Source organism: Galleria mellonella, unplaced genomic scaffold, assembly GCF_026898425.1.
Source record: "Galleria mellonella isolate WM207_F2 unplaced genomic scaffold, CSIRO_AGI_GalMel_v1 utg1267, whole genome shotgun sequence".
NCBI classification, from domain to species: Eukaryota; Metazoa; Arthropoda; class Insecta; order Lepidoptera; family Pyralidae; genus Galleria; species Galleria mellonella.
Genome location: NW_026441987.1, coordinates 1,765,818 through 1,790,485, shown reverse-complemented (window position 1 = coordinate 1,790,485; position 24,668 = coordinate 1,765,818). Strand labels below are relative to the sequence as shown.

Below are 24,668 nucleotides of genomic sequence, written 5' to 3'. Positions count from 1 at the left end.
CCATGCAAAGCGGGGTTTTATTACTAAACATATATATTTGTAACTAGTACAATTGTAAAGACGAAGTATGTACATAGGAGATATTTAAGAAAAAATATGAGGACAATAGAAGGAGAGGGAGACTTTGTACAAAAGTCGTTTGCTTGGGTACCTCTCTCCCATTCGTGTTTCAACCGTGAAGCAGTTGTGTTTGCATGGCTGTGTTTCGGTTTGAAGGGTGGGATATGGCGTGAATTTACAGGGTACAGAGGAATAACACCTGAGTCCTCAGGAATGGCAACGCATGGGGGTATCATGGGTGAAACAGTATACTCTGTTATGTCCATGGTATTCTTTATTGCACTAAAACTTACAGTAATAACAACAAATTAATGACAATGTTAGCAAAGGCGAATTTATCTCTGAAAGATATTTCTTTCAGTCAACCTAACACAGTGGCATAGGACGTAATGAGTGGGCAGTATTAGTGCTAAACAGAATCTAAAAGAAATATTTACATAAATTACAAATCATTACATATATATGAAAAACGTATTCGTGCCCGTATGAATCACTAAAAGTGGCCATTTTAGATCACAGTACGATTCCGTGTCAAGGAACTCGTTACGTTCACGCCGTCCTGACACGTTCACATTTGCCACCATACATCACGGGCTCGTTAGATTACCAGCACTGTTGACCAAGTTGTCCTAATGGCAACCACCATTTACACCAGATGATGATTGGGTGTAACCGGGCCGTATGTTAAACATTACTATTTAAACTCGCTAATGCTAATAACAGTAAGCTAATAAATGGTTAAATGTACTCTATACTATGTTGAACCAGTACACGGAGTGAGTTTTTTTTTATTATTTATTTTCTATCCTTTTTTCTCAACAATAGCTGGTAGTAGCTAGTGTATACTACAGTCGGGGGAGGGGGGATTGTCAATAATGGGGACTAATGTCCCCATTGCGGGGGAAAAGGGATTGTTAGTAATGGAGGTCAAATAGCCCCATTACTAGCAATAACCTATAATAGTATAATATAATAAAAAATAATAGTTACTAAAAATAACCTGACAGGGTGTCAGGTCGACCTCCACGTGGTTTCCCCTGGAAACCATCGTGGCTAATTCTAGTTGAATTCGTCAGGATGGGCTAACTGACCTGCTTTCATCCTCATTAGTCATCTATCACTGGTGTCCCGCCATTGTATACCGATAGCGCAGACGGGGTTACCATACCACTATCACCCCCATTGCAAACAAGCCCTGTCAGGTCGACCTCCACGCAGTTCCACCTGGAAACCATTAGCTAACTGATCTGCTTTCAAGCTCATCTATCATCCCTCACTGGTGGCTCACCATTGTCATCTATTAAAAAACTATACTTACAGGTCGTAATTAAGGGTATGTGTGTGTTTGTGTGCGTTTATGTGTGCGTGAGTGTGTATGTGTGTGTGTATGTATGCGTGTGTGTGTATATGTATATGTGTTATTATTACTATATTAGCCGTTAATTGTCCATATAACAAAAGTTGTCTGTAAGAGATTGCCCTAGCGACAAGACCGCTTTTTGTACCTTTATGTGTATATTTCAATCTGTATTTATGTTACTGTTTTTCACTTGAATTGTTCAATTGTCATTGTATATTTTTATTTATATATTAATAAAAAAGTAACCAAATTTTGTTGAAATTGTCACATAAACAATATCTAAATGGGATTAGTAACAAATCGAAACTTTCAATCGATTAATCGATCATTTATTTGTTTGTACTACTATTGGGCATCGGCAGACTGTCTTACGGTCGGTCGATCTATTTATTATTACTTTATTTACATCTTCATTGAAACAGAATTTACGCGAACACTTCACGAATGATCGCTAATCGTTACAAAAACTGTATTACATAACAGGTCTACTTCCTGGTCGTTAAATGAGTTAAATGCACTTTTATTTATTTATTTTAACTTTATCGCACAGTAAAATTCTATCTACATTTGAGGGACTTAACACCGGACTGTGTTCTCTGCCAATCAACCACTTTTCTCTAACAAATAGCGCCTCAGAGAATTATAATATCATAATAATAATATTACCACTCATCCAGGGGAGAAGTGATTGTTAGTAATGGGATTCTAAAAGCTCCATTGCTAGCAATATAACCTATCAGGTCGACCTCCATGCGGTTTCCACAGTAGGCGTAATTTTATTCTATTTTGTTTTAGTCACATTCAATTAACCACAAAGAGAATAATGATAAGCAAGCTGAAGTGACAATAGGCTGGTTACATAGCTCGAAGAACCGACAAGTGATGGGAAAGAAAGGTTCTTGAGTGGCGACCCTGTACGGGCAAACACAGTGCAGAACGACTCCTTACTACATGGAGTGACAACCTCAAATAAATTGCAGAGAGTCAGTGAATGCAGGTGGCTTAGAACCGTTACCTATGGCGGTCTATGGGGGAGGTCTGTCCAGCAGCGAAGAGATAATGGCTAAAATGACGATGATAATGACAAAGAGTAACAGTTTTACAGTCCATTATTTTATCATTAAATCATCATTCTTTATTAGTAAAGGCCTAAACATGTATATAAAACAAAATATCTCCTATACTATTTCATACACATTTTAGATGTCAAAACATTTTTAAGTTTTATGAAGTATTTTGCAGGTATTCTAATATAGTATAAAAGCTCTTGTCAATTTGTCAATTAGCCAGTTAAAAAGTACTCTCTTAAATTGCTATAATGACAAATTTGGAATATTGCTGTTTTTTTTAATGAGTGATAATGGAATGGTAACCGCACCCGCGCTAACAGTATACACTGGCGGGGCACCAGTAAAGGATGATAGGTGAGGATGAAGCAGGTCAGTTAGCCTATCGTGACGAATTCAATAAGAATTGTTCACCATGGTTTCCAGGGGGAACCACGTGGAGGTCGACCTGATAGGGCAAATTGCTAACAAGCCCTTTCCCCCCTGGAGTATTGCTGTTAGATTATTAATTCATACACACATATTACAACACAGGGCACGATTAACACTCCATTATCACAAATTGTAATTTCTTTTAAGAACTCACTAATCCATCTTTTAAAATCAAATATAAATTGTCGTTGAACTAGATAAGTTAACTGATACATAGTGACAGGTAGTTGTGGAAGATTAAACTTCACACAAAACTAGGGTATTTCATTAACACCGTCCCCGTCCATTAATTACAAGCAAATTAGAAACTTTATCGTGAAGAGGCTTGATTGAAAAGTGCCAATAGTACCGGCTCTATAATGACAGGTCGCGGCATCGCTTTAACTGGACCGTGATGGATTGTGATAGATCGTGATAGGTAGTTAGGTGATATCACTGAGGTGGTAACGTTACACGCAATTTTCTAGTCATTCAGCCTATTTTCAACCGACTTCGCAAAAGGTGATTACTTTATATACGATTATGAATTTACACTGATAGACTTATTAAAGTTTATTTTAAATACATTATCGGGACTTAACGCGACGAAAATTGCAGGTAATAGTACAGTAGTTGCCACAGTAGTTGTTAGTATATATATATATATATATATATATATATATATATATATATATATATATATATATATATATATATATATATATATATAATCAGCGTTTTGGAATCCCATATAATAGCTAAAGTATATAAAGCTAAAATATATTTTCCTTTTCACTTTATCCTAATTCAAGCGAACAAAACAGCCGGATATATTTAGTAAGCACATAAATTGGCATACAATAGCTGACAAATATTTGTTTACTCACTTCACAGTTTCCCGTAAAATCCTTTAATTCCGTACACAGTCAAATCCTAGTATTACGCGGGATTTGAGTTGAACAAACAAATAAGACAGGCTTAAAATTCTTACTAAACGTTTATTTATCTACATTTTATAGCAAAATTTTGTGTTTATTATGTAATAATGTTATTACCAGACAGTCCCTCTCGTGTTTCTCCCGCCAACAACCTATGTTTAAAATATTACAATACTGGCGGGGATATACTCGAATATACAAGCTCCCTCTCGAAGTTGTTTCCATAAAATCGTGCTAGTAAAAATTTAAATGAAAATAATATGTACAAACTTTAAAAATCGTGTCCTACTAAAAATCCAAAAAAAAAAACAAAATGAGTTATTTTGATCTAAAAACTAAACTACTGAGCCGATTTTGATAAAATTTCTATTTAAATAGGTTAGTAAATATATTCTTTCGTATTAAAAAAAGAATTTTCCAAATCGGTTTATAATTGACAGAGTTATTAAGTAACAAACATAAAAAAAACACAAACGAATTGAGAACCTCCTTGTTTTTAAAGTCGGTTAAAACTGTATAACGTTATTGTCTCCACTAATTATTTCTTAATATATTACGCAACATTACACTAAAGTTTCAGTGTGCGCGGACGCATCATGTACTCCTACATGGACATATCGCTGCATGCGCAGGCGCCGCGACCGACGCTCCCGAGATGGATTTGTGGGAATCCTAAATCTTCAGGACTGCATTCAGGGGCTGAACATTAGTATTATTTTAGAGCGAACTGTTGATTTTGTTAGTTGAATGTTGTATATTCTAGAATGTACATTACGTTCCATTTAATAAACGGCATACTGATGAATCATCATCATCATCGTCTCAGATTTTATCTATCTACTGCTGAACATAGGCCTCTCCCATAGATTGTCATAAGGAACGGTCCTGAGCCACATGCATCCACTAACTCCCATACATCCACTAACTGCAATGGTATGAATAGTGAAAAAAATTTCAATACTGAGGTATAGAAATTTATTGAACTATTTTTTTTTGTATGTTTTTTTTTATACAACTTAGAATGGCAAACAAGCTGACGGCCCACCTGATGTAAAGTGGTGACCGTCGCCTATAAACATTTCAATTCCAAAGAAATTCAATTTTTTTTTTCTAAACTTTGTCTAATTTTGGTAGTGTTGTTAACTAGGAAGGAATTAGCCGAATCGTATCAGAATTAGGAAAGATATAACATGTGTATAAAAAAATCCTTGCATCTGCAATTCTGCACCAATGGCTCAGCAGAGTACAAGCTGTTTTTTTTTTAATTTTTTTTTTTAGTTTTATATAGGACAGATAAAAGAAACACTAGGTGTCATGTCGTATAGGGAGGTCAAGGATATAACCTGGGATAGAGTTGGCTGGAAGATGCATATGCATGAAATAGTTGCACCGACAAGAGGAAACTCTTAAATGAAAAGAGAGTTTTTAGGAATATTTCTAGAAAAAAAATTTTTTTTAACACCCTTTTAAAAATACTAACATTACTTTTAAGGCATTGCCTATGTTATGTTAATAAATTTACTGTATTTTAGGTATCAAATATATTGTTAGTTTACCAATTTAAAAAAAAAAGCCCCAATACTCGATGTTTTAGTGAAACCAAATCCGTCCCATGGCGGCTAGCTCGCCACATAAATTGTGAAGCGACAGTTTTTAACCACTATTGTACAAATATTTGTATCGTATTAGCTGAACATGTCACGTGATGTTAATGGGACGCCCCGCTCGCGTGATTTAGTGGCCGTGTGTAGCTCGCTACCTCGGTCGTGTTTGTTGTTGAATAAAGCTGTATGTCTCATTGGGGGCTTTCTATAAAACGAAATACAAAAGCTGTTATACTACTAAAGCTGGCGACTTCGTCCGTTTTTAAATGAGTGAAATGGAATGGTAATTCTACACTGTCAGAATACGCTAACGTTGAGGTTAAAGTTGTGATATTTTTAATAGATGATAATGGAACGTTAATCCCGCCCGCGCTAACGGTATACGCTGGTGGGACACCAGTGAGGGATGCTAGATGGGAATGTAAAGCCAATAAACCCTTCGTGATGAATACACCTGGAATTCAGCACGATGGTTTCCAGGAAGGACGTGGAGGTCGACCTGATAAGGTATATTGCTAACAATGGGCATTAGTAACAACCCGTTCCCCCCTATCGTGACGTGTCCACGTATATCCTTACAAATAAAAAAAATTCAACCGATTTGTGAGCCTTCTTTTTTGAAGTCAGTTGAAAATATGTACTGTTAGTAATTACGTACATAAATGCATTAAATTAATATTAAAAATATAGTAATACCAACGATATTTACCTATAAAACAAGTTGAAAGTAGTCAGATTTGTAATAAATATGAATTATGCATATAATGATGATTTCTAATAGCGGCAAAGGGCGATACGTACAATCCATCAAACATGTTAAAACTGAGAAACACAACTCACATTGGGACGTTAGGGTGTGACCAAACGAACGCATGCAACAATATACTTATGGGACACAAAATGTAACGATGTCCCACACGGAAAAATATTAAAATCTAGTAAATTTAGGTAGACCTTAAGAATACATAAAGAGTATCATACCATATGTATAAGACATTTGTCACTTTTGCTGTGTAACACTGTTCCTTGTCGTATAAAAAATACTAGTATTCTGTAATATGTGCCTTACCTTATCTTATGTGATGTTATACACATTATCCAACAATGTGTCATCTATATCTTATTTAATTTTCGTGTCTACTAAGTTATGCTAAACTCGGACTTTTTTCGTTCTTCAAATGTATATAATTCCATTTATGTTCCTAATTATAAATTAAAATAGTAAATTCAATTAAAGATTAAGAAGATAAATATAAATTTATTTGCATAATCATGTTTGCATTCTGTTTTATTCTATTCATGTATGTGCAGTAGGTACATATTGGGTATTGTATGATGTTATAGTTCTAATATGTTTTGCCAATATTACATTTATTTTTAACGGACTATAGATTTACAAAATTAGTTCAATCATTTCTTGAAATAAACACACAATCGATCAAATAGGATGTAATGATTAATATTTTAAATCTGCGTTATATCCATATAACATCTCTACGAATATATATATATATATATATATATATATATATATATATATATATATATATATATATATATATATATATATATATATATATATATATATATATATAGGAAATAATTTAGTATTCTGAGTTGTGCCCCTAGATGTTCGTTGCGTGGTTTTTCAAAGCACAGGGTACCTAAGCTCGAAGTCAATCGGCGAGTGTGGCACATATTTATTATTATTTATTAAATAAAATCTCTCATATAGTATATTTATTACTGTAGATTATAACCAAATATGGATTAAATATAGTAGACACGGACAAATATTGTCCCAACTCCTACTGTCCCAGGAAATTTTCACGTCTGTTGGTTCCCAGCTTAATCCCGGTAGCGGCAAACTAGTTCGTAAGTACGTCTTTATCTTATGAAGGTCCACGGAACTGCAAGATTTCTCCTTGTTTATCAGATAAGTCAGTAATGAATTCTGATGCACGGAAAGTCGATATTCCGATATTTTTTATATTTCCGATATTTAGGTTCTTTTTTAATGGGTGTTAATGAGGGGGAAAGGGATTGTTAGTAATGGAGACTGAGAATCCCATTGCTAGCAATATACCCAACCAGGTCGACCTCCTCGCGGTTCCCCCTGGAAACTATCAAGGTTAATTCCTGATGAATTCATCATGATGGGCTAACTGGCCTGTTTTCATTCTCATCTATCACCCTTCACTGGTGCACCGCCAGCGTATCCCGTTAGCGCAGGCGGGGTTACCATAACATTTTCACCCATCAAAAAAAAATTGGTGTTAATGGAATGGTAACGCCTGCGCTATCGGTATACACTGGTGGAGCACCGGTGAGAGATGATAGGTGACAATGAAAGCAGGTCCGTTAGCCCATCATGACGAATTCCACTTGAACTAACCACGATGGTTTTCAGGGGGAATCGCGTGGAGGTTGACCTGACAGGGTATATTGATAGCAATGGGAACTAACCTATTCATTACTAACAATCCTTTTCCCCCAAATTGAAATGTTAGGTCGTTTTGTATCTATGCCGTCCGACCTCCATCCGTCCGTTGTGGTTTACTGCCATATTACTGAGACCAATTACTTATTAATTTTATCATGACTAAAATCGCTGGTTTTTTGCGGAGCAAAATCTTAAATTATGTTTACTTTAAACACTGTAATTACGATATCGTGATAAAACTGACATAAACATACAATTACTGTATCATAACGATCGATAGGGCGCGGTAACGTCTGAAGAGAAAGTATAAAAAATAATATGTAAGTAAAAATTTAAAGTCTGTTGCAAGATACAGTATACCTTCATTAACAACCGTTAACAGGGGGGAAAGGGATTGTTAGTAATGGCGCGGTTCTCCCTGGAAACTGTCATGGTTAATTCCTGATGAATTCATCATAATGGGCTAACTGGCCTGTTTTCATTCTTATTTATCACCCTTCACTGGTGCACCGCCAGCGTATCCCTTTAGCGCAGGCGGGGTTACCATAACATTTTCACCCATCAAAAAAAAATTGGTGTTAATGGAATGGTAATTCCCCCTGCCTTATACCATAATTTCATAGATCCTATATGTTACACTAACGATATCCCTTGATTTAAGATATCTATAGTCCCCTGGTTCTGGATAAGCCGTTCCCAGTAGACTCATACGCATACTTACCAACGAATCACAGTTGCACATCAAGTGTTCCATGGATTCCGATTTCTCCCCGCACAGTCTGCACAGTGTGTCCGAAGATAGACCCATCTTGTGTAGTATATGCCTTATTGGCATATATGTCCAGTTAGGGCACCCATAATGAGTCTTAGTCCAATAGTGGACAACAATATTAAGCGTAAGGCTGTTTACACTCACAGCGCGGAGTTTTTTTTACCTCTAGTATATATATATATATATATATATATATATATATATATATATATATATATATATATATATATATAGACACTTGTAAATGTTTTCATAACTGTTTTACGCCCGATTCCAATCTGGCGCCACGCAACGTACATAGTTCACACGAAATCCTAACCATCTTGTATTTTATACTCACATAATACTGATATTACACGTTTAAACGCCCGCCAGTAGCCACGTAATAGTTTTATAAAGCGTCAAGGCGGACAGGTCGCACTTGTTTTGTAGCATGGGACAAGGGACATGAGTGGGACGCGAGATGTGTATTCTTACATACAGCAAAGTACATATAACAAAGTGCCAAAGTGCGCTTGCCATCCCACATGTCAAGCGTGGCAACTACTGTCAAAATCCTCTTTATGGGGAAGGCCTATATTCAGCAATGGACAGTTAACGGCTGATATTGTGATATGAAACTTTATTTTACCTTTAAATGAATTCTAAATTATTTTGTCCAAATTGAAATCTGTTTTGTTTTCATGTTACAAAATCTTGGTTATGATACTAGCTTTTGCCCGAGACTTCATCCACCTGACTTTTGACCTCCTCTACATCATATAATAATACATGGTTACCAAATTTTATGACCATCAGTTGGGCCGTTGAAACGCTAAGAGAAAAAAGACAAATATGCTTTAAAATTACAATATTTAATTAATAACGCAACGTTCCTCTTAAAACATTACCAAAGCCTAACTGCAATTACCAACCCGCCTGCCAAGCGTAGCAACTACTGGCAAAACTCCCCAATGGAAAATACCAGGAGGAAATGCCCCCCCCCCAGTAATCGATAGTACCAGCTCAGGACCGTTTCTTATGGCAGTCTATGGGGGTGGCCTATGTCGAGCAGTGGATAATTAACATCTGCTATGATGATGATATTCTTTTTTTGTGGGACAAAATCTGAATTGTGATTTGTGAACAAATTTTGAATATGAACCCTCATGGACGTTCTAGCTTGATGCATTTTTGCGATACTGGCTAGCGCTCGGCCACAGCTACCGTCTGTACACCTCTCGTTAATAGACGTGCGCGTGTGATTTAATGTCACACCGGTACCGTAGAATCGCGTGAAAGCACATTCCTCTATCTACACTAGCACCCGCCTCTTGATTCGTTCGCTGTTCATTAGTTTATTCACATGTTTCCTAACCGATTAGTTATTTTTATTAAATTACTTTTTTTGTACACACCAATCGCCTGGTCTTCCCTGTGTTATAAAGAAGCCAACATACGTTGAATTCCAAGTGTATTCATCACGAGGGCTAACTGACCTGTTTTTTCATCCTCACCTATCATCCTTCACTGATGCCCCGCTAATGTATACCGTTAGCGCAGGCGAGTAACCCCGCCTCCATCCCATCATTCCATCACCCATTAAAAAAATGTAACATTATATTATGATTTATTACCATATAATAAATAAAAACATTTTGATTATTAACTTATTAATTATTCTGACTGTAAATGCCAATCCAACTCTTGTAGTGTATTTGGATAATCACATAATTTGCACTCATGATGTATGCAAGTGACTTGAAGCTAGTCGTTGTCGCTACAAGATCCTGACAGGTGGCGGGCGTGGCGTGTTTGCTTGTTTATTTCCCATTTAATAATACATATAATTAAAACAAGTGTAAAAACTATCTTGTACATAATTATTTTGAAAAGAGTAACATTTTTATTAATGCAACTTAGAATGGCTCACCTGATGGAAAGTGAGAAACGTCATCGCCTATAGACATGAGCAGTACCATGGACATAACAGAATATACTGTTTCGCTAATGATACCCCCCATGCATTGTCATTCCTAAGAACTCAGGTTTTATTCCTCTGTACCCTGTAAATTCACTGCTATATCCCACATTTCAAACCGAAATACAGCCATGCAAACACAACTGATTCACGGTAGAAACAAATAGGACAGAGGTGCCCAAAGAAACAACTTTTGTACAAAGTCTCCCTCTGGTTGGTTCTAGTGACTGTTGAGTTTCTGGCGGGTTCTTTTCAGAAGATAACAACATACGGAACCCATTAGTACAATCATAAAAATTGACGATTTAAAAAAGCTTATAAACGAGTCTATTTGAATAAAAATTATTTCTATTATATTCTATTCAGCATGCCCACCACTGCGCCATAAGAGAAAGAGACAATTATAAAAAATAAATATCTTACATTCACCATGACACCGACATTATAGTGTGTTGTTAAACCAGGAAAAACGCAATGTTACCTAACAACACAAATGTCACGTAGATCAATGAATATCTGCCTATCTCCCGGAGCGTGAACATATATTATTTTTACTACCACCTCAAACGAAACCGAAAAAGGGCAATCTAAAAATTTACCTCATTTGTAAGGATTTATAACTCCTTTAAGGGGTGCCACATTGTAATTTACTGCCATATTTGTGACAAAATAGCTATTAAACAGCGGACAATGAAGGTGACAACCCTGATTTATTGGCGTGATAAAAGATGTATCTGTTTTAAGTTAAGGGTTCCAAAGACGAGCTTTAATGGGCGCCGATTTTAAACTAAGATCCCTGTAGAATAACTTGCTCGTCCCAAGTAATTGTTTAATCTTGTTATTTTTAACAATAAAATTAAAAATCATCCTTTAAATTGTGAACATAGGACTCCCTCTATTGTGGGAATTTGTCGGTAGTTGCCACATCTGACAGGCGGGTTGGCAACCACAGTTATGCGTTGTACATTTTTTAAGAGTGGCGCTGCTTTCCATCCGTCATCCATCCCTTAGTCGTCTTACGACACCCACGGGAAAGAAACAGGTGGCCTATTCTATGCCGGGACCACACGACGGTATCACAAAAAGATACCATAATGAAATGTCCTTTCATTAACAACAGTGTTTGTTTGTAGAAACGACAATAACGTTGAAACAGTGAAATTGTAACCATTAAAAGCAAGAAACGTGATACGCGGAAGGGAAAAGTTTAAAAATTTGTGTTAGAATAACATATTTTGGTGGAAGATCTCGGCATCCGACAATGGAGTGTATTATTGTTGTTCTCTATTTCGGTACTACTTATAGATGTATATTATGTTACGTAAATAACACCTCCTGCGGTTTTCTGTTCTTCTAGTACTTTATAAGGAAATTATAAGGAGTGATTAAAAAGTGTGAAATGGACTCACAGCGACAGCGACTTTGTTTTATGATTATAAGAAGTAATTAAAAAGTGTGAAATGGACTCACAAATTTTTGATAATAAAACCACAAATAATCTGCCATTTATAGCACAGCTTGTGATCACAGCATCATAAGCGAACACGGAAATGATCCACGAATGATGAATGAAATATGGTCCATGAATGTCCTGATACAACTCAAATACAATACCAGGTGTTACTAATATGCTGTCAATCCATCAATACATTTACATATAAATATATTCAAACTCTTCCAACTGCAATCATCAAGAAATCATCATGTCAAAATCTGAATATATTTTATTTTATTTTTATTTTTAGACGACTTCTCTACATTCATGTTTCACAAAAGACATTTTTTTGGCTGCAATTTAGAATGGCAAACAAGCTGACGGCCCACCTAATGAAAAATGGTAACCAACGCCTATAAACATGACAGTACCATGGACATAACAGAGTATAATGTTTTACCCATGATATACTGTTTTATTCATGTTTGCCCCCATGCGTTGCAATTCCTGAAGACTAAGGTGTTATTCTTCTGTACCCTGTAAATTCACTACCATATCAAACACACACAGTCATGCAAACTACTTTTTTTACAAAGCCTGGTGTCTACCAGATCCACGAGTAAAGGTTATGGTGAAATGTATTAAAGAATTTAAACCATTGTCCACAGCCCGACGAGTTGTCGAAATCAGTGAAACTGACGTCACGTGAACGCCGCTTCATCAAGTTCGCGAGCGTGGAGTACGGTGGCCAGTTGTACATGACGCCGCAGGACTTCCTAGAGTCAGTCGTCGAACAGGAACCAAGGCGTGAGTACCACAATTCAACCCGTATTGATATTCTTCTTCTATAGAATAGGCCATCTCTTACTTTCCCGTGGGTGTCGTAAAAGGCGACTAACGGTAGAGAACTTAACGGTCGACCCATGAACAACAGCGTCCCTCTTAATAACTGTAGTTGCCAACCTACCTGCCAAGCGTGGCAATGACTGGCAAATCTCTCCATTAGGGTAAAGCCAATTTTCAGCAGTGAACAGTGAACGGTTAATGTGGTAATGATAAATCATATATACAATTAATATATTTCACACATGTCAAGACAAGTCGGTATACTCGTAGAAGGAAAAAAACGAAAAAAAACCTTCATTCTGTCACAAAAACATTAATAAATGTTTATTTCTCAAACATGCTTGGAAATGTAAGCATTATTTTGACAATCTTCGAAATAAATCAAACTTACTAGCCGTACTGGCCAGATACATGCGGGCAGCGGCCGGCAAAACTGAACTTAAAAAGTAAAATTGTGTTTTTGATTTCCGCGCATTGTTTGAGAAAAGTACTATACAAACCTTGGCCACAACTAGGCATTGATGGACTCACGTATGTGTGCCTCGGTTACCCTCGGCCCACATTTGCACGTTCATCCATCAATGCCTCAGTTGCTGGCCGCTGCAGTAATGTACTATTATTACAAGTATATTTTACTTCGTATTATATATCCCAAGTACTACGTATGTATACTAGTTATTTTTTTTTACAATAGATGATAATGAAATGGTAACCCCGCCTGCGCTATAGGTATACGCTGGCAGGGCACCAGTGAGGGGTGATAGGTGAGAATAAAAGCAGGTTCGTTAGCCCATCGTAACGAATTACACTAGATCACGATAGTTTCCAGGGTGGATAAATAGAACCGCGTGGACGTCGACCCGATAGGGTGTATTGCTAGTTATGGGGAAATTAGTTACTCCATTATTAACAATCCATTTTCCCCTGTATACTAATATTATAAAGTTGTTATGTCCTGAGGTAAGCAGACATATCATACATTTGCGAGTATGAATCATATAATCCTGTTCGTTCGGGGGGAAATGGATTATTAATAATGGAGACTGAGAATCCTATTGCTAGCAATATACCTAACCAGGGCGACCTCCTCGCAGTTCTTCCTGGAAACTATCATGGTTAATTCCTGATGAATTCATCATGATGGGCTAACTGGCCTGTTTTCATTCTCATCTATCACCCTTCATTGGTGTTCCGCCAGCGTATCCCGTTAGCGCAGGTCATACCATTTTCACCCATAAAAAAATCCTGTTCATTCAGGACAGTATGGTCACAAGTTGTACTATTATATAATTAATATTGTATTCCAGAAAAAAAACCGACACCGATTATGAGAAAACTAGTCGTTTTAATTTAAAAACTAAACTACTAAATCGATTTTAATAAAATTTCTATAGGACCAAACTGTAAGTATAATATATCCTTTAAAATAAAAAAATCCTATTTGCATTTATAATTGACGCACTTATGAGGTAACAAACATAAATAAAAATACAACAGAGAATTTCCTTCTTCTTGAAATAAGTTGAGCAATATCAGATTTGTTATTAACTTTTGCAGCTCGTCTCAAAAGGCGTATCCTCACGGCCAAGGAGATCGAACAGCTGCGCGACCACACGCCAGCGTTGAAGAAAGGGTCACCGCAGATGTTCAGAAACCTTAGGGATAAAGGTCAGTATTTACTCAACTGCCAGAAAGGATGATTATGTTTTCCAACTGCATTTATATGGGGATCTTACATAACGTATACTGTAACATTTATGATGTTGCAAAACTAAGTCTTACTTATTATTTAATATAATAAAATTGTAGTTAAAGAATATTTATACATAGAAGATATTTAAAAGAATATAATAATATGAGAGGTATTAATAAGACCAATAGAGGCCAAAACAATAATTTTTGAAAATTTTAGACAAAATTTTCAAAAATACAAAAATACAGACAGACAGACGTCTGTCTGTATGTTTGTTCTGACATCGTCCAGAAACTACTGTATCACATTGTATGCGGTTTTAATAGTTGTAACTTAAAAACTAGTGTATCTTTTATCTTGACAAGCGTTGATTGTCTATTGACTATATGACCCCCCCCCCCCCTCCCTATATTGTTGAGGCCTATGTCCAGCAGTGGACAGTTAACGGCTGATATGGTGATGAATAAATAGAAGGGAACAACGAATTGGGCAACGCCTGCGTGACATTCCTGGTGTTACAGGCGTCCATGGGCTACGGTAACCCTGTTAACCATCAGATGCGAATCGTATTCTTGTTTGCCACCACAGTACTATAAAAATTTTTATAATAGTAATTACCTCTATGTATATATACCTTTGTTTCAGGAATAATTTCATACACGGAGTATTTATTCCTTCTATCTATATTAACAAGTGAGTATTTGAACTTCTTTTAGACTGTATATAGGTTAGATATAAAATGTATTTTAACCGACTTCAAAAAAGAAGATGGTTGTGCTCCTGTTCCACTGTGTATTTTTTTTTTTTGAGAATTTTTATAACGTTTTCAAACAAGTTATGTTAATCAAATCGTCATAGTCGAAGAATACTGACGGACCTTTATATGTAATCTTTGTCAGATCCGTCAGTATTCTACGACTATGACGAAATAGTATGGTAAGCACATCTCTCCTCCCCCCCCCCCCCTGTTTCCTGGCGTTGACAGGAAACACTGACAGTGATAGATGATAGGGAAGAATGAATGCAAGCCTGTTGGCCCGTCGTGACGAATTCGACAAGAATTCACCACGTGAATACTACTGAGCGGATTTAAATGAAATTTGATACACGGCTAGGTTACATCTTAACTTAGCATACAGGATACTTTATGTACTCATTTACGCGGGCAAAGCGACGGGATACAGCTAGTTAATAATATTGGTAGCTAGCAAATCAGTAAATGGCAATGTATTTTTCCAGAACCGGCCTCCGGTTTTCAAATAGCATTCAACATGTTCGACACTGATGGCAACCAAAGAGTGGATAAGAATGAATTTCTAGTCGTAAGTACTAATATATATTGTTTGTTTTTTAAAACCTTAAATCATATATGTCTTGATAGGAGACACCAGAAGGAGACTGTACAAACGTCGTTTGCTTGGCTACCTCTGTTCCATTGGTGTTTCTACTGTGAAGTTGTATGGCTGTGTTTCGGTTTGAAGGGTGGATATGGCAGTAAATTTACAGGGTACAGAGGAGTACCTGAGTGCTTAGGAATGGCAACGCATGGGGGGTATCATGGGTGAAAGAATATACTCTGTTATGTCCATGGTACTGCTCATATCTAGAGCCAACGATTACCACTTTCCATCAGGTGGACCGTCAGCTTGTTTGCCATTCTAAGTTGCATAAAAAAAGACAATCATCCTTAAAAAATTTGCTTAATTTTTTTTATTTTTGTATCAGTGAGTTTCTATCATGGACCGTACTTGACTTATATTATGTCAGTGTATGTGTGAACAGGGATACCATAATATTACAGTGATGACTTGCAATACCGAAAAATATAGCGATTACATTTGATTAAAAAAAAAATACTTGAAAATTCAAGATAACTGTTGGCTGCAAATACTATTTTTTTTCAAGATTTTTGACATTAGAAACCTGATCTAAATATATAATGCATTCATTTAAAAATAATTAAAGATTGAAAATTAATTTAAATTTAATACCCATCAAATTTAAATTAAAAAACGATTTATTTATTAATTTATATGCTTTTGTACATTAATTTTTAATGTAGATATCAGGTAATAACAAAAATGTACATACATGGACTTATTCCTTAAAGGGATTTCTTTCAGTCAACCTTTAGAACCCGAAAGGAGAAAGTGTCTATAGGGTTTGTATATAAAGCACAACATGTATGGTGCAAAAATAATATGATAAATAATAAAATGTATTATTTATAGCTATATAGTTAATAACAGAGTAATATAGATAAATGAAATTATAACTGTTATTACTTTATCTGCATTTATAATTTACAAAGTTCATATTTTTATTTTATGGTATTTTTATTTTTTTTTATTTTATTTAGAATAACACATTTTTTTTATTGGATACTAATGAAAGATGATAAATAAAACCTTTAAGTAGTAACCTACATGTAAAATTTATTAAAAGTAAAAAAATCGATCGAGGTACTATCTCGTTGACCATATAGCAACCAAAGTGGAAATTAATTTATTTTATTTATTTATTTATTATTATTTGACAAAAAACACAAAGTTACAAATACAAAATACAATGGGTCCCGCAGTAGGCGAACCTGTATCGTGGGCACCCGGCAAATATTAACAATTCACAAATGTGTTGTAATAAAAAGTACATAGTGAGCGGGTATTAATATAAAAAAGTATATAAAATTGAAATAGTGAAAAAAGTAATAAAATCAACAATATAAATACAGAAGCAATTATAAGATACTGATGATATATGCCCTTAAGAGAAACTCAGTTGAATAAATGAATGTGGAAATGTTCAGGAGTATGTGTGAATGTGTGTTGTGTAATAAAATGAAATAGGCCAAAACTAAATTCAAACCCGAATGAAACAATGTTTAAAACAGATGAAGCTAGAGAAATAAGTCTATTTTTTATGGGTGACAATGAAATGGTAATTCCGTCTGCGCTGTCGGTATACATTGGCAAGATACCATTGAAAAATAACGGACGAGGATGAAAGCAGTTCAGTAAGCCCATCATGATGAATTTCGCAAGGATTAACCATGATGGTTTCCAGGCGAAACAGCGTGGAGCTCGACCCGATAGGATATACAGATTGCAATGAAGCTGTTAAACCCCATTATAAATAATCTCTTCCAACACACACACACAAGTATATCAGCATAGACTGTTATTACTACTATTCGTATCTGAGTAGCACCCTTTGATGACAAGTGTTTCCAGGCTGCGCTCGTTGCACACGAAGATTTCTCACGTGGCTTATGGTCTCTGCTAAACTAATAACACCTACCGATAGCTTATCACTGGAATAAATCAAACATCAATATATGTTTATAATCACGCCTACTCCTTGAGAGGGAAATCTATAACATTATTTATTTATCTTTCACTTTATTGCACCAAGTAATAAAAATTATAAATACTGTAAAATTATTATTAGATTATTTCCATACACAAAATGGATGATACGTCAATAGATGATTCTGAAAAATATTTTTTTCAATATTGTAATTTATTGTTTAAGTATAATAATAATATAACTATCACTATCATCATCTTCCTACCCTTATCTTACTTATTATTTGTCGGCGTAATATGGTTTTATCCATATTATAAAAAGATTTGGTTTTTAGTTTTACGACCAGCCACCTGCCTGACGTCAACCCTCTTTGGGAACAATATAACTATCACTATAACACTAATTAAGATCTATTTCAACCATATTTATGCAAATAAATTATTATTATTATTGTAAGTGCATATTTTTATCATCCATGGTGTTTATGGTTTTAGACTTATAGTACAATTTGTGACTACATTAGTGTATAGTTTTATTTTTCACCTGAAGTAGCTATGTTTAGAAAAAATTAATATAGCACAGCACAGAGTAGCTATTCCTGTAGAACGTTTACCTATTGATTGAAGTGCATAAAATTGTAAAAACTGTAAGTGATCTCAAAGTAGCATATCTCTAGTTTGAAGTAATCTGTAATTATATGCACTGTGATCAAAAACTCCACAAAGATACTATGTCATAGCACGTTTAACACGAGAACATCTTTATTCAAGAAGGAACTATCATTTTATTTATTTAAGTATTTATTTTTTATTTTCTATTCTTTTTTCTGAGCATGTTTTCTGCCGTATATAATTTAGATCCAACGGTTGCTCGGTGGTGCGTTTAAGGAGCGTAAGAATCTGGACCCCAAAAGTCAGGAGGCAGTGAGTCAAATGAATGCTTCTTTTACGGTTTCGGTAAACGATTAAGTTTCAATTCGATTTATTATCATTGTAAATTATCCTATATATATATATATATATATATATATATATATATATATATATATATATATATATATTATTGTTGTTTAAATGAACAGAACACTTGAAAATTATTGTTTACTAATAGCTAATCAACAATTTGAAAAAAAAAGTATAAATGAGTATTTATTTTTTTCCTTTTTTACTTAATATATTGTTAAAGTATTTCAAATAAAGTACAGTAATAAAAAATACACGTGAATATATATAAATAATATCTATTCATATTATATATTATTATTTCATTAATCTTTTAGAATAAACAAAATCGCTAATAAATCGATTTGGACTTTTAACTCGCCTCCGAAAATAAAAGGTTGTGCCGCTCTAAATATAAAGAATGTCTGGTTATGTTCGTTTCTGGTTTCTGTGTCGTTCGTTTTGTTATTTTTTATTTTTTGTCTTCTTTCTTTATATTTTATTGAATGTTAATTCATCACTTTTGTATATAAAAGTTCAATATGTCGTATCTTACTTAGTAATCCATTTATGGAATTTGCAAGTTGTTGGGTTCGACTCCTTTAATTTCATTTTAATAATCAGTGTATGTTTCCATATATTAATATTTATTGTTTTATATTTGAGACATAATACATAAGCTAATTTCTGTGGAAGATACTTTTTTTTTTTTGTTTTAAAAAGCGGCACAACCAGCTTTACATTTTTTGCTTTGAAATTATTTCGTTTACTTGATTTTTATATTAATTGTTTTTTTTTTTATTTTTTTTTAATCAGAAAACAGCGCTTCTCATCTAAAATGTCGAAGTATAAAATTGCTTTATACTGATTATTTGTATAATAATTATATTTGTGTGTAATATGTGCTCACCGCCTGGCATTGTAGCTGCTTTCCTTAGTCTCTTCAAGTGCACAGAAGAGCAAGATGGCCCAAATCGAAACAGATTATAAGCCTTCTACAGTAAGTGAACAATCCGGGTTTTGCGTGTCACTGGCTGCATCTGTCCAATTGTTTTTTTTTTCTATGTTGTGTCGTACCGTAATTTTTTGAGGCATAGCTTGTCTCGTTCGCACACATTAAAGTGTAAAAATGTTGTGACACAATTATTGTAAGTATAATGTTCACTATACAATAAAAACATGAAATATATTTATATGTCTGTTGATTGTGTGAGCGAGAAAAATATCTATTGTTTCTTTTTTATTTTCTATAATAATGTCTTGCAGTCGCCTGATTGTTTACTCTTGCATAATGCGTTTCTTTTTTCTATATCAACCTTTTTTTGTAGTTTGTTTATTCTGTCGTCCATTATCTGTTTTACAAAATAATTTAATCAATACATAATATAAATACGAAAGATTTTCATACTATGGATCTATAATGACAGATAGGTCTTAAGAAATAAAAAAAAATGTAAACACAGACTAAACCACCATTTTATGTTTTTTTTTTTTTTTTTATAAAACTTACTGTTTATTGTCATTAATAATCACCTGTAATGACGGTGTACAATATACGCAAGCACTTTAGCCACTGTACAGGCTTATTCTTACTAAAACTTACTAAAAATTAAATGTTTTATTAAAAAAAAAAAAACTTAAAACTTCCTATAGACTTATTTTAATTTAGTGGGTTTTATCTCCTTCTTGTTTTGCCACTAACTCGAATTTGCCTCAAAAGAAAGAGACGAAATTCACCAATAACTAAATACATACAAATATATACATCAAGTTTGTCTCTCATTGCAAAAGTTTACGAAACTATTTTAATATTTTTTTACTATACTAATACACTGTGAAATATTTAATTTACCAAATATTAATTGAAACATCAAAATAATTAAATTCACTCATTATTAAAAATTTTTTTGCACGTTTTTTACCCAATTACCGTTTAGTGATACTGATACTCTATTAATATGGTGTTTTTCTTTATTCTATTATCTTCTTCTACTTTCTTTATTTAAATATATGTATAATATAAGTATGCTCACGACGATAATACTCGACGAGGTAATAAGAGGCAATTAAATTGTTGCTGAATGAAGACAATATACCCGCCACAAGATAAAGTTCCATCCCGACCATTTGGACGTGGCGGTCCTCCACCGTGCATTTCTGTAGACATTCTCTTCCATACACAGCCAATGTACCATACATTGGCTGTGTATGGAAAATCCTACTACTTACCTACCTACCCCCAGCAGCATTATTTCCGGAGATACGACATTGAAACTGTCAATAAGATAAAATAGATAAAGATATATTTATTCAACAAATATATGTTTGTATAAGCACAGAATTTATCATTGATTCCTACACTAGGCTGAGCCTGTCCTGTAGGGAACAGGGTTCGTTTTACCATATACGTGCATACAAAGATTAACATAGGCTTTTTAATACAGCTATTAATTGTTTATCTACTAATTTATATAAAAAAACATATACCTTCCTAAAAGGTCGGTAAAATACCAGCAATTTCTCTGAATAACTTCAGGCGCGTGTTGGCGGCGGTAATTACTTTGTTAGGCCACATGCTCGTTTCTTTATGTAATAAATAAATATTTGACAAACTCACACTTTGCCCAACATATTAATTGTATGCAACATAGCAGGTGACGAGCCTAACGCCATCTCTAGGATTGTTTTGCATTAGTATTTTCCGTTACTAATAATACCATTGTTGGACCTGTATGTCGAGTCCTAAGATTATATAGATAGAGTGTCTCCATACAAATGCTTCGAGAAAAACGAGTCAACTTTTTCATACAATTTTGCGTGATAAATAGTTATGAGTAATTATTTTTAACTTCTATATTTATTTTGTTTTATAATTTTTGCATCTTTTTTAATACGTTAAAACTTATTTTATTTATTAAGTAATTAAATATAGATACATCAAGATACATTATGTGCATAAGTGTATGGAACATAATTTAAAAAATTAGTCAACTACAGGTCAACTCTTCGTCAGCTAGTTAACAAATTAGCTGACGAAAAGTTAACCTGTTTTTGACGATCGATGCTCTATCTATATAATCTGAGATCGAGACAATCATGGTGTTTTTTAGGAAGAAGGAATTATAAGGAGAATATAGGCAAGCTATATACGAGGTTTGTCCGGAAAGTACGTATAAAAGTTTTTTAAAAATTTTATTTTACAATTATTCAGGTAAATCAATTTTATCCCCTTCAAAGTACTCCCCCTGTGACATAATGCACTTGTGCCAACGCCGTTTCCACTGTGAGAAGGCTCCTTGAAAGTCCTCTGGTTGTAGGTTTCTCAGCTGCCCCGTCGTAGCTTTTTTTATCTCATTTATGTCCCCCAAATGCCGCCCCCGAAGTACCAATTTGGTTTTTGGGAACAAGAAGAAGTCACACGGGGCCAAATCCGGCGAATAGGGGGGGTGTTCGGTCACCGTAATGGAATTTTTACTCAAAAACTCACGGAACGATCTTGGCGCAAATTTTTTTCATTTGAAGTTCGTTTCTTAGAATTTCGTGGACCACGGTTTTGCCCAAATTAAGCTCTTCAGCCACCTGTCTGACCGTTAAACGACGGTCCCCATTAACACAAGTTCGAATTCTTTCCACGTTTTCGTCGGAATGTGAAGTGGAAGGACGTCCTGAACGTGGGTCATCTTGAACGCTTTCTCGGCCCTCTCTGAATCTTTTTAGCCACTTGTGGACGGTTGGTTCCTTCACAGCATCATCCCCATAAACTGTTCTGAGATCGGCAAAAATTTCACGGCCATTCTTGCCGAGTTTCGAGAGAAACTTGATTACGACGCGCTGCTCTTCAACGGAAGCGGGCTCCATGCCGACGGGGTTTCGTTAAGAGGTAACTTCACAGATGGCGTGACAAGCCAGTTCGCACCGCACGGCGGTCAGACCAGAACTGAAGCATTGTTAGGGACATAAGGAAGGGGTCCTGCGCTTACCTGGCCTCCCCACTCCTCTTTCTCGCATTCCAGAACACTTTTATACGAACTTTCCGGACAGACCTCGTATAATAGAATAGATCTTTATTCAAATATATTTGTTTACAAGATCTTTTAATATTTTTTTTTTATGATTCTACTGCTCTTATTCTAAATTTAATAATGGACAATGAAAGGATTTTTTTAATGGATGATAATCGAAAGGTAACCACACCCGCGCTATCGGTATACACCGGCGGGGCACCAGTGAAAGATGATAGGTGAGGATGAAGTAGGTCAGTTAGCCCATCGTGACGAATTCAACAAGAATTGTTCACGATGGTTTCCAGGGGGAACCACGTGGAGGTCGACCTGATATTGTTAGCAATGGGGCTGTTAAACCTCATTACTAACAATCTCTTTCCCCCCTATCTACCATATATAGACATTGTTTAGTTACAATTCTATTATATTTGTAAGATTCATGATAAGATTGGCTACAGTGACCGTTTACCGTTTACCTTAACCGACCTAATAAGGCATATTACTAGCAATGGGGCTGTCAAACTCCATTGCTAACAATCCCATGAATCCAATGAAAGGTTAAAATAATAATAATAACTATGTGTTATGCACTTGCGGTTTGCCGAAGAGCGTCGCATATTATCAAAAGTTCCGTAGAGGTCGTCGACCCCCATCTAATGCAATAAAATTATGCTCTACTAGTACTGATAGCAGAAAAAGTTATAATTTTTATTTTTATATTATTTTTTTTCTTTATTAAAAAATATATTACTTTTGATGCAAAGGAATTATTACTTAATTATATTTAGCAAAATAATGAAAATTAAAATTTAATGGAACTGTTTTTTTAAATTAAATGTTCTAAATCTCCATTTAATCTTTAAACATTCACATTCAGCTGTCATATCATTACATTCGAAAATACTATTGCTTCGGACTTGTTGTTTTGAAGTTTGAACTCCAAATTAATCTAATTATTTGATATGAACTTTACAAGCTTTCTATTTTTACAAAATTGCATGAAAAAATTTAATTCGTTTTAATAACATAAATAAATACATTATTACATTTAAAAATTAAAACGTTACATGTGGCTGCATATTGTGAAAATTAAAATTTTTAAGCCTTATGGATTTTGTGCGTCTTGCATTTTTTTATCCTGTACTATTATTACTTATTGACTAACATAAAACAATCGTGCATGTATGTTGTAAATTACACTGCTACATTACTGCAACAATAAACATAATTATGTAAACTGTTACAGAAAAGAATTCGAAACCCAGCGATAATATGCATTAAACTTACTCTCTGCAACGATTTATGTCCAGAGAAAATAAAACCTTTTTTTTTTAACATAATGGAAAAATATTTTTTAGTCTTACCAAAACAGTCATGCTCCAAATATAATAATAAAAAGGAATATGAAAATATTTTTATAACAAATTCTATTATATCGATCACGTATGACAAGAGCATTTTTGTATATATTTGATTTTTTTTTGATCGTGTGGTTTGAAGTATCAAAAAATCTTTTTTATATTTTTTTATTTATTTATTTATTCATTCATTTGTCATAGTTATTTCCGTATTTATTGTTTACTTTTATTGTTATATATATATATATATATATATATATATATATATATATATATATATATATATATATATATATATATATATATATATATATATATATATATATATATATATATATATATATATATATATATATATATATATATTTAATGCATTCATGTACATAATATAGAGTTGTTATAATGCTCTTATGATGTGTAAGTACATGAAACCCTGTTTGGGTGTAGCAGAATTATATTGATATGTAGCT

At 34.3% G+C, this 24,668-nt stretch overlaps 1 protein-coding gene across 4 annotated transcripts in view; it reads left to right on the top strand.

The window, feature by feature from the left end:
* The window catches only part of LOC113519590 (calcium uptake protein 3, mitochondrial), a 116,631-nt gene that overhangs the window by 76,545 nt on the left and 15,418 nt on the right, over positions 1-24,668 (top strand). Inside the window, exons 2-7 of one of the 4 annotated variants that reach the window (XM_052900948.1) lie at positions 12,719-12,857; positions 14,454-14,564; positions 15,235-15,282; positions 15,829-15,911; positions 18,753-18,818; positions 19,762-19,836. In XM_052900948.1, the coding sequence (XP_052756908.1) occupies positions 12,719-12,857; positions 14,454-14,564; positions 15,235-15,282; positions 15,829-15,911; positions 18,753-18,818; positions 19,762-19,836 (522 nt within the window). The remainder of the gene's footprint in view (positions 1-12,718; positions 12,858-14,453; positions 14,565-15,234; positions 15,283-15,828; positions 15,912-18,752; positions 18,819-19,761; positions 19,837-24,668) is intronic. The other 3 variants (XM_052900952.1, XM_052900961.1, XM_052900964.1) reach the window with 3 other exon arrangements.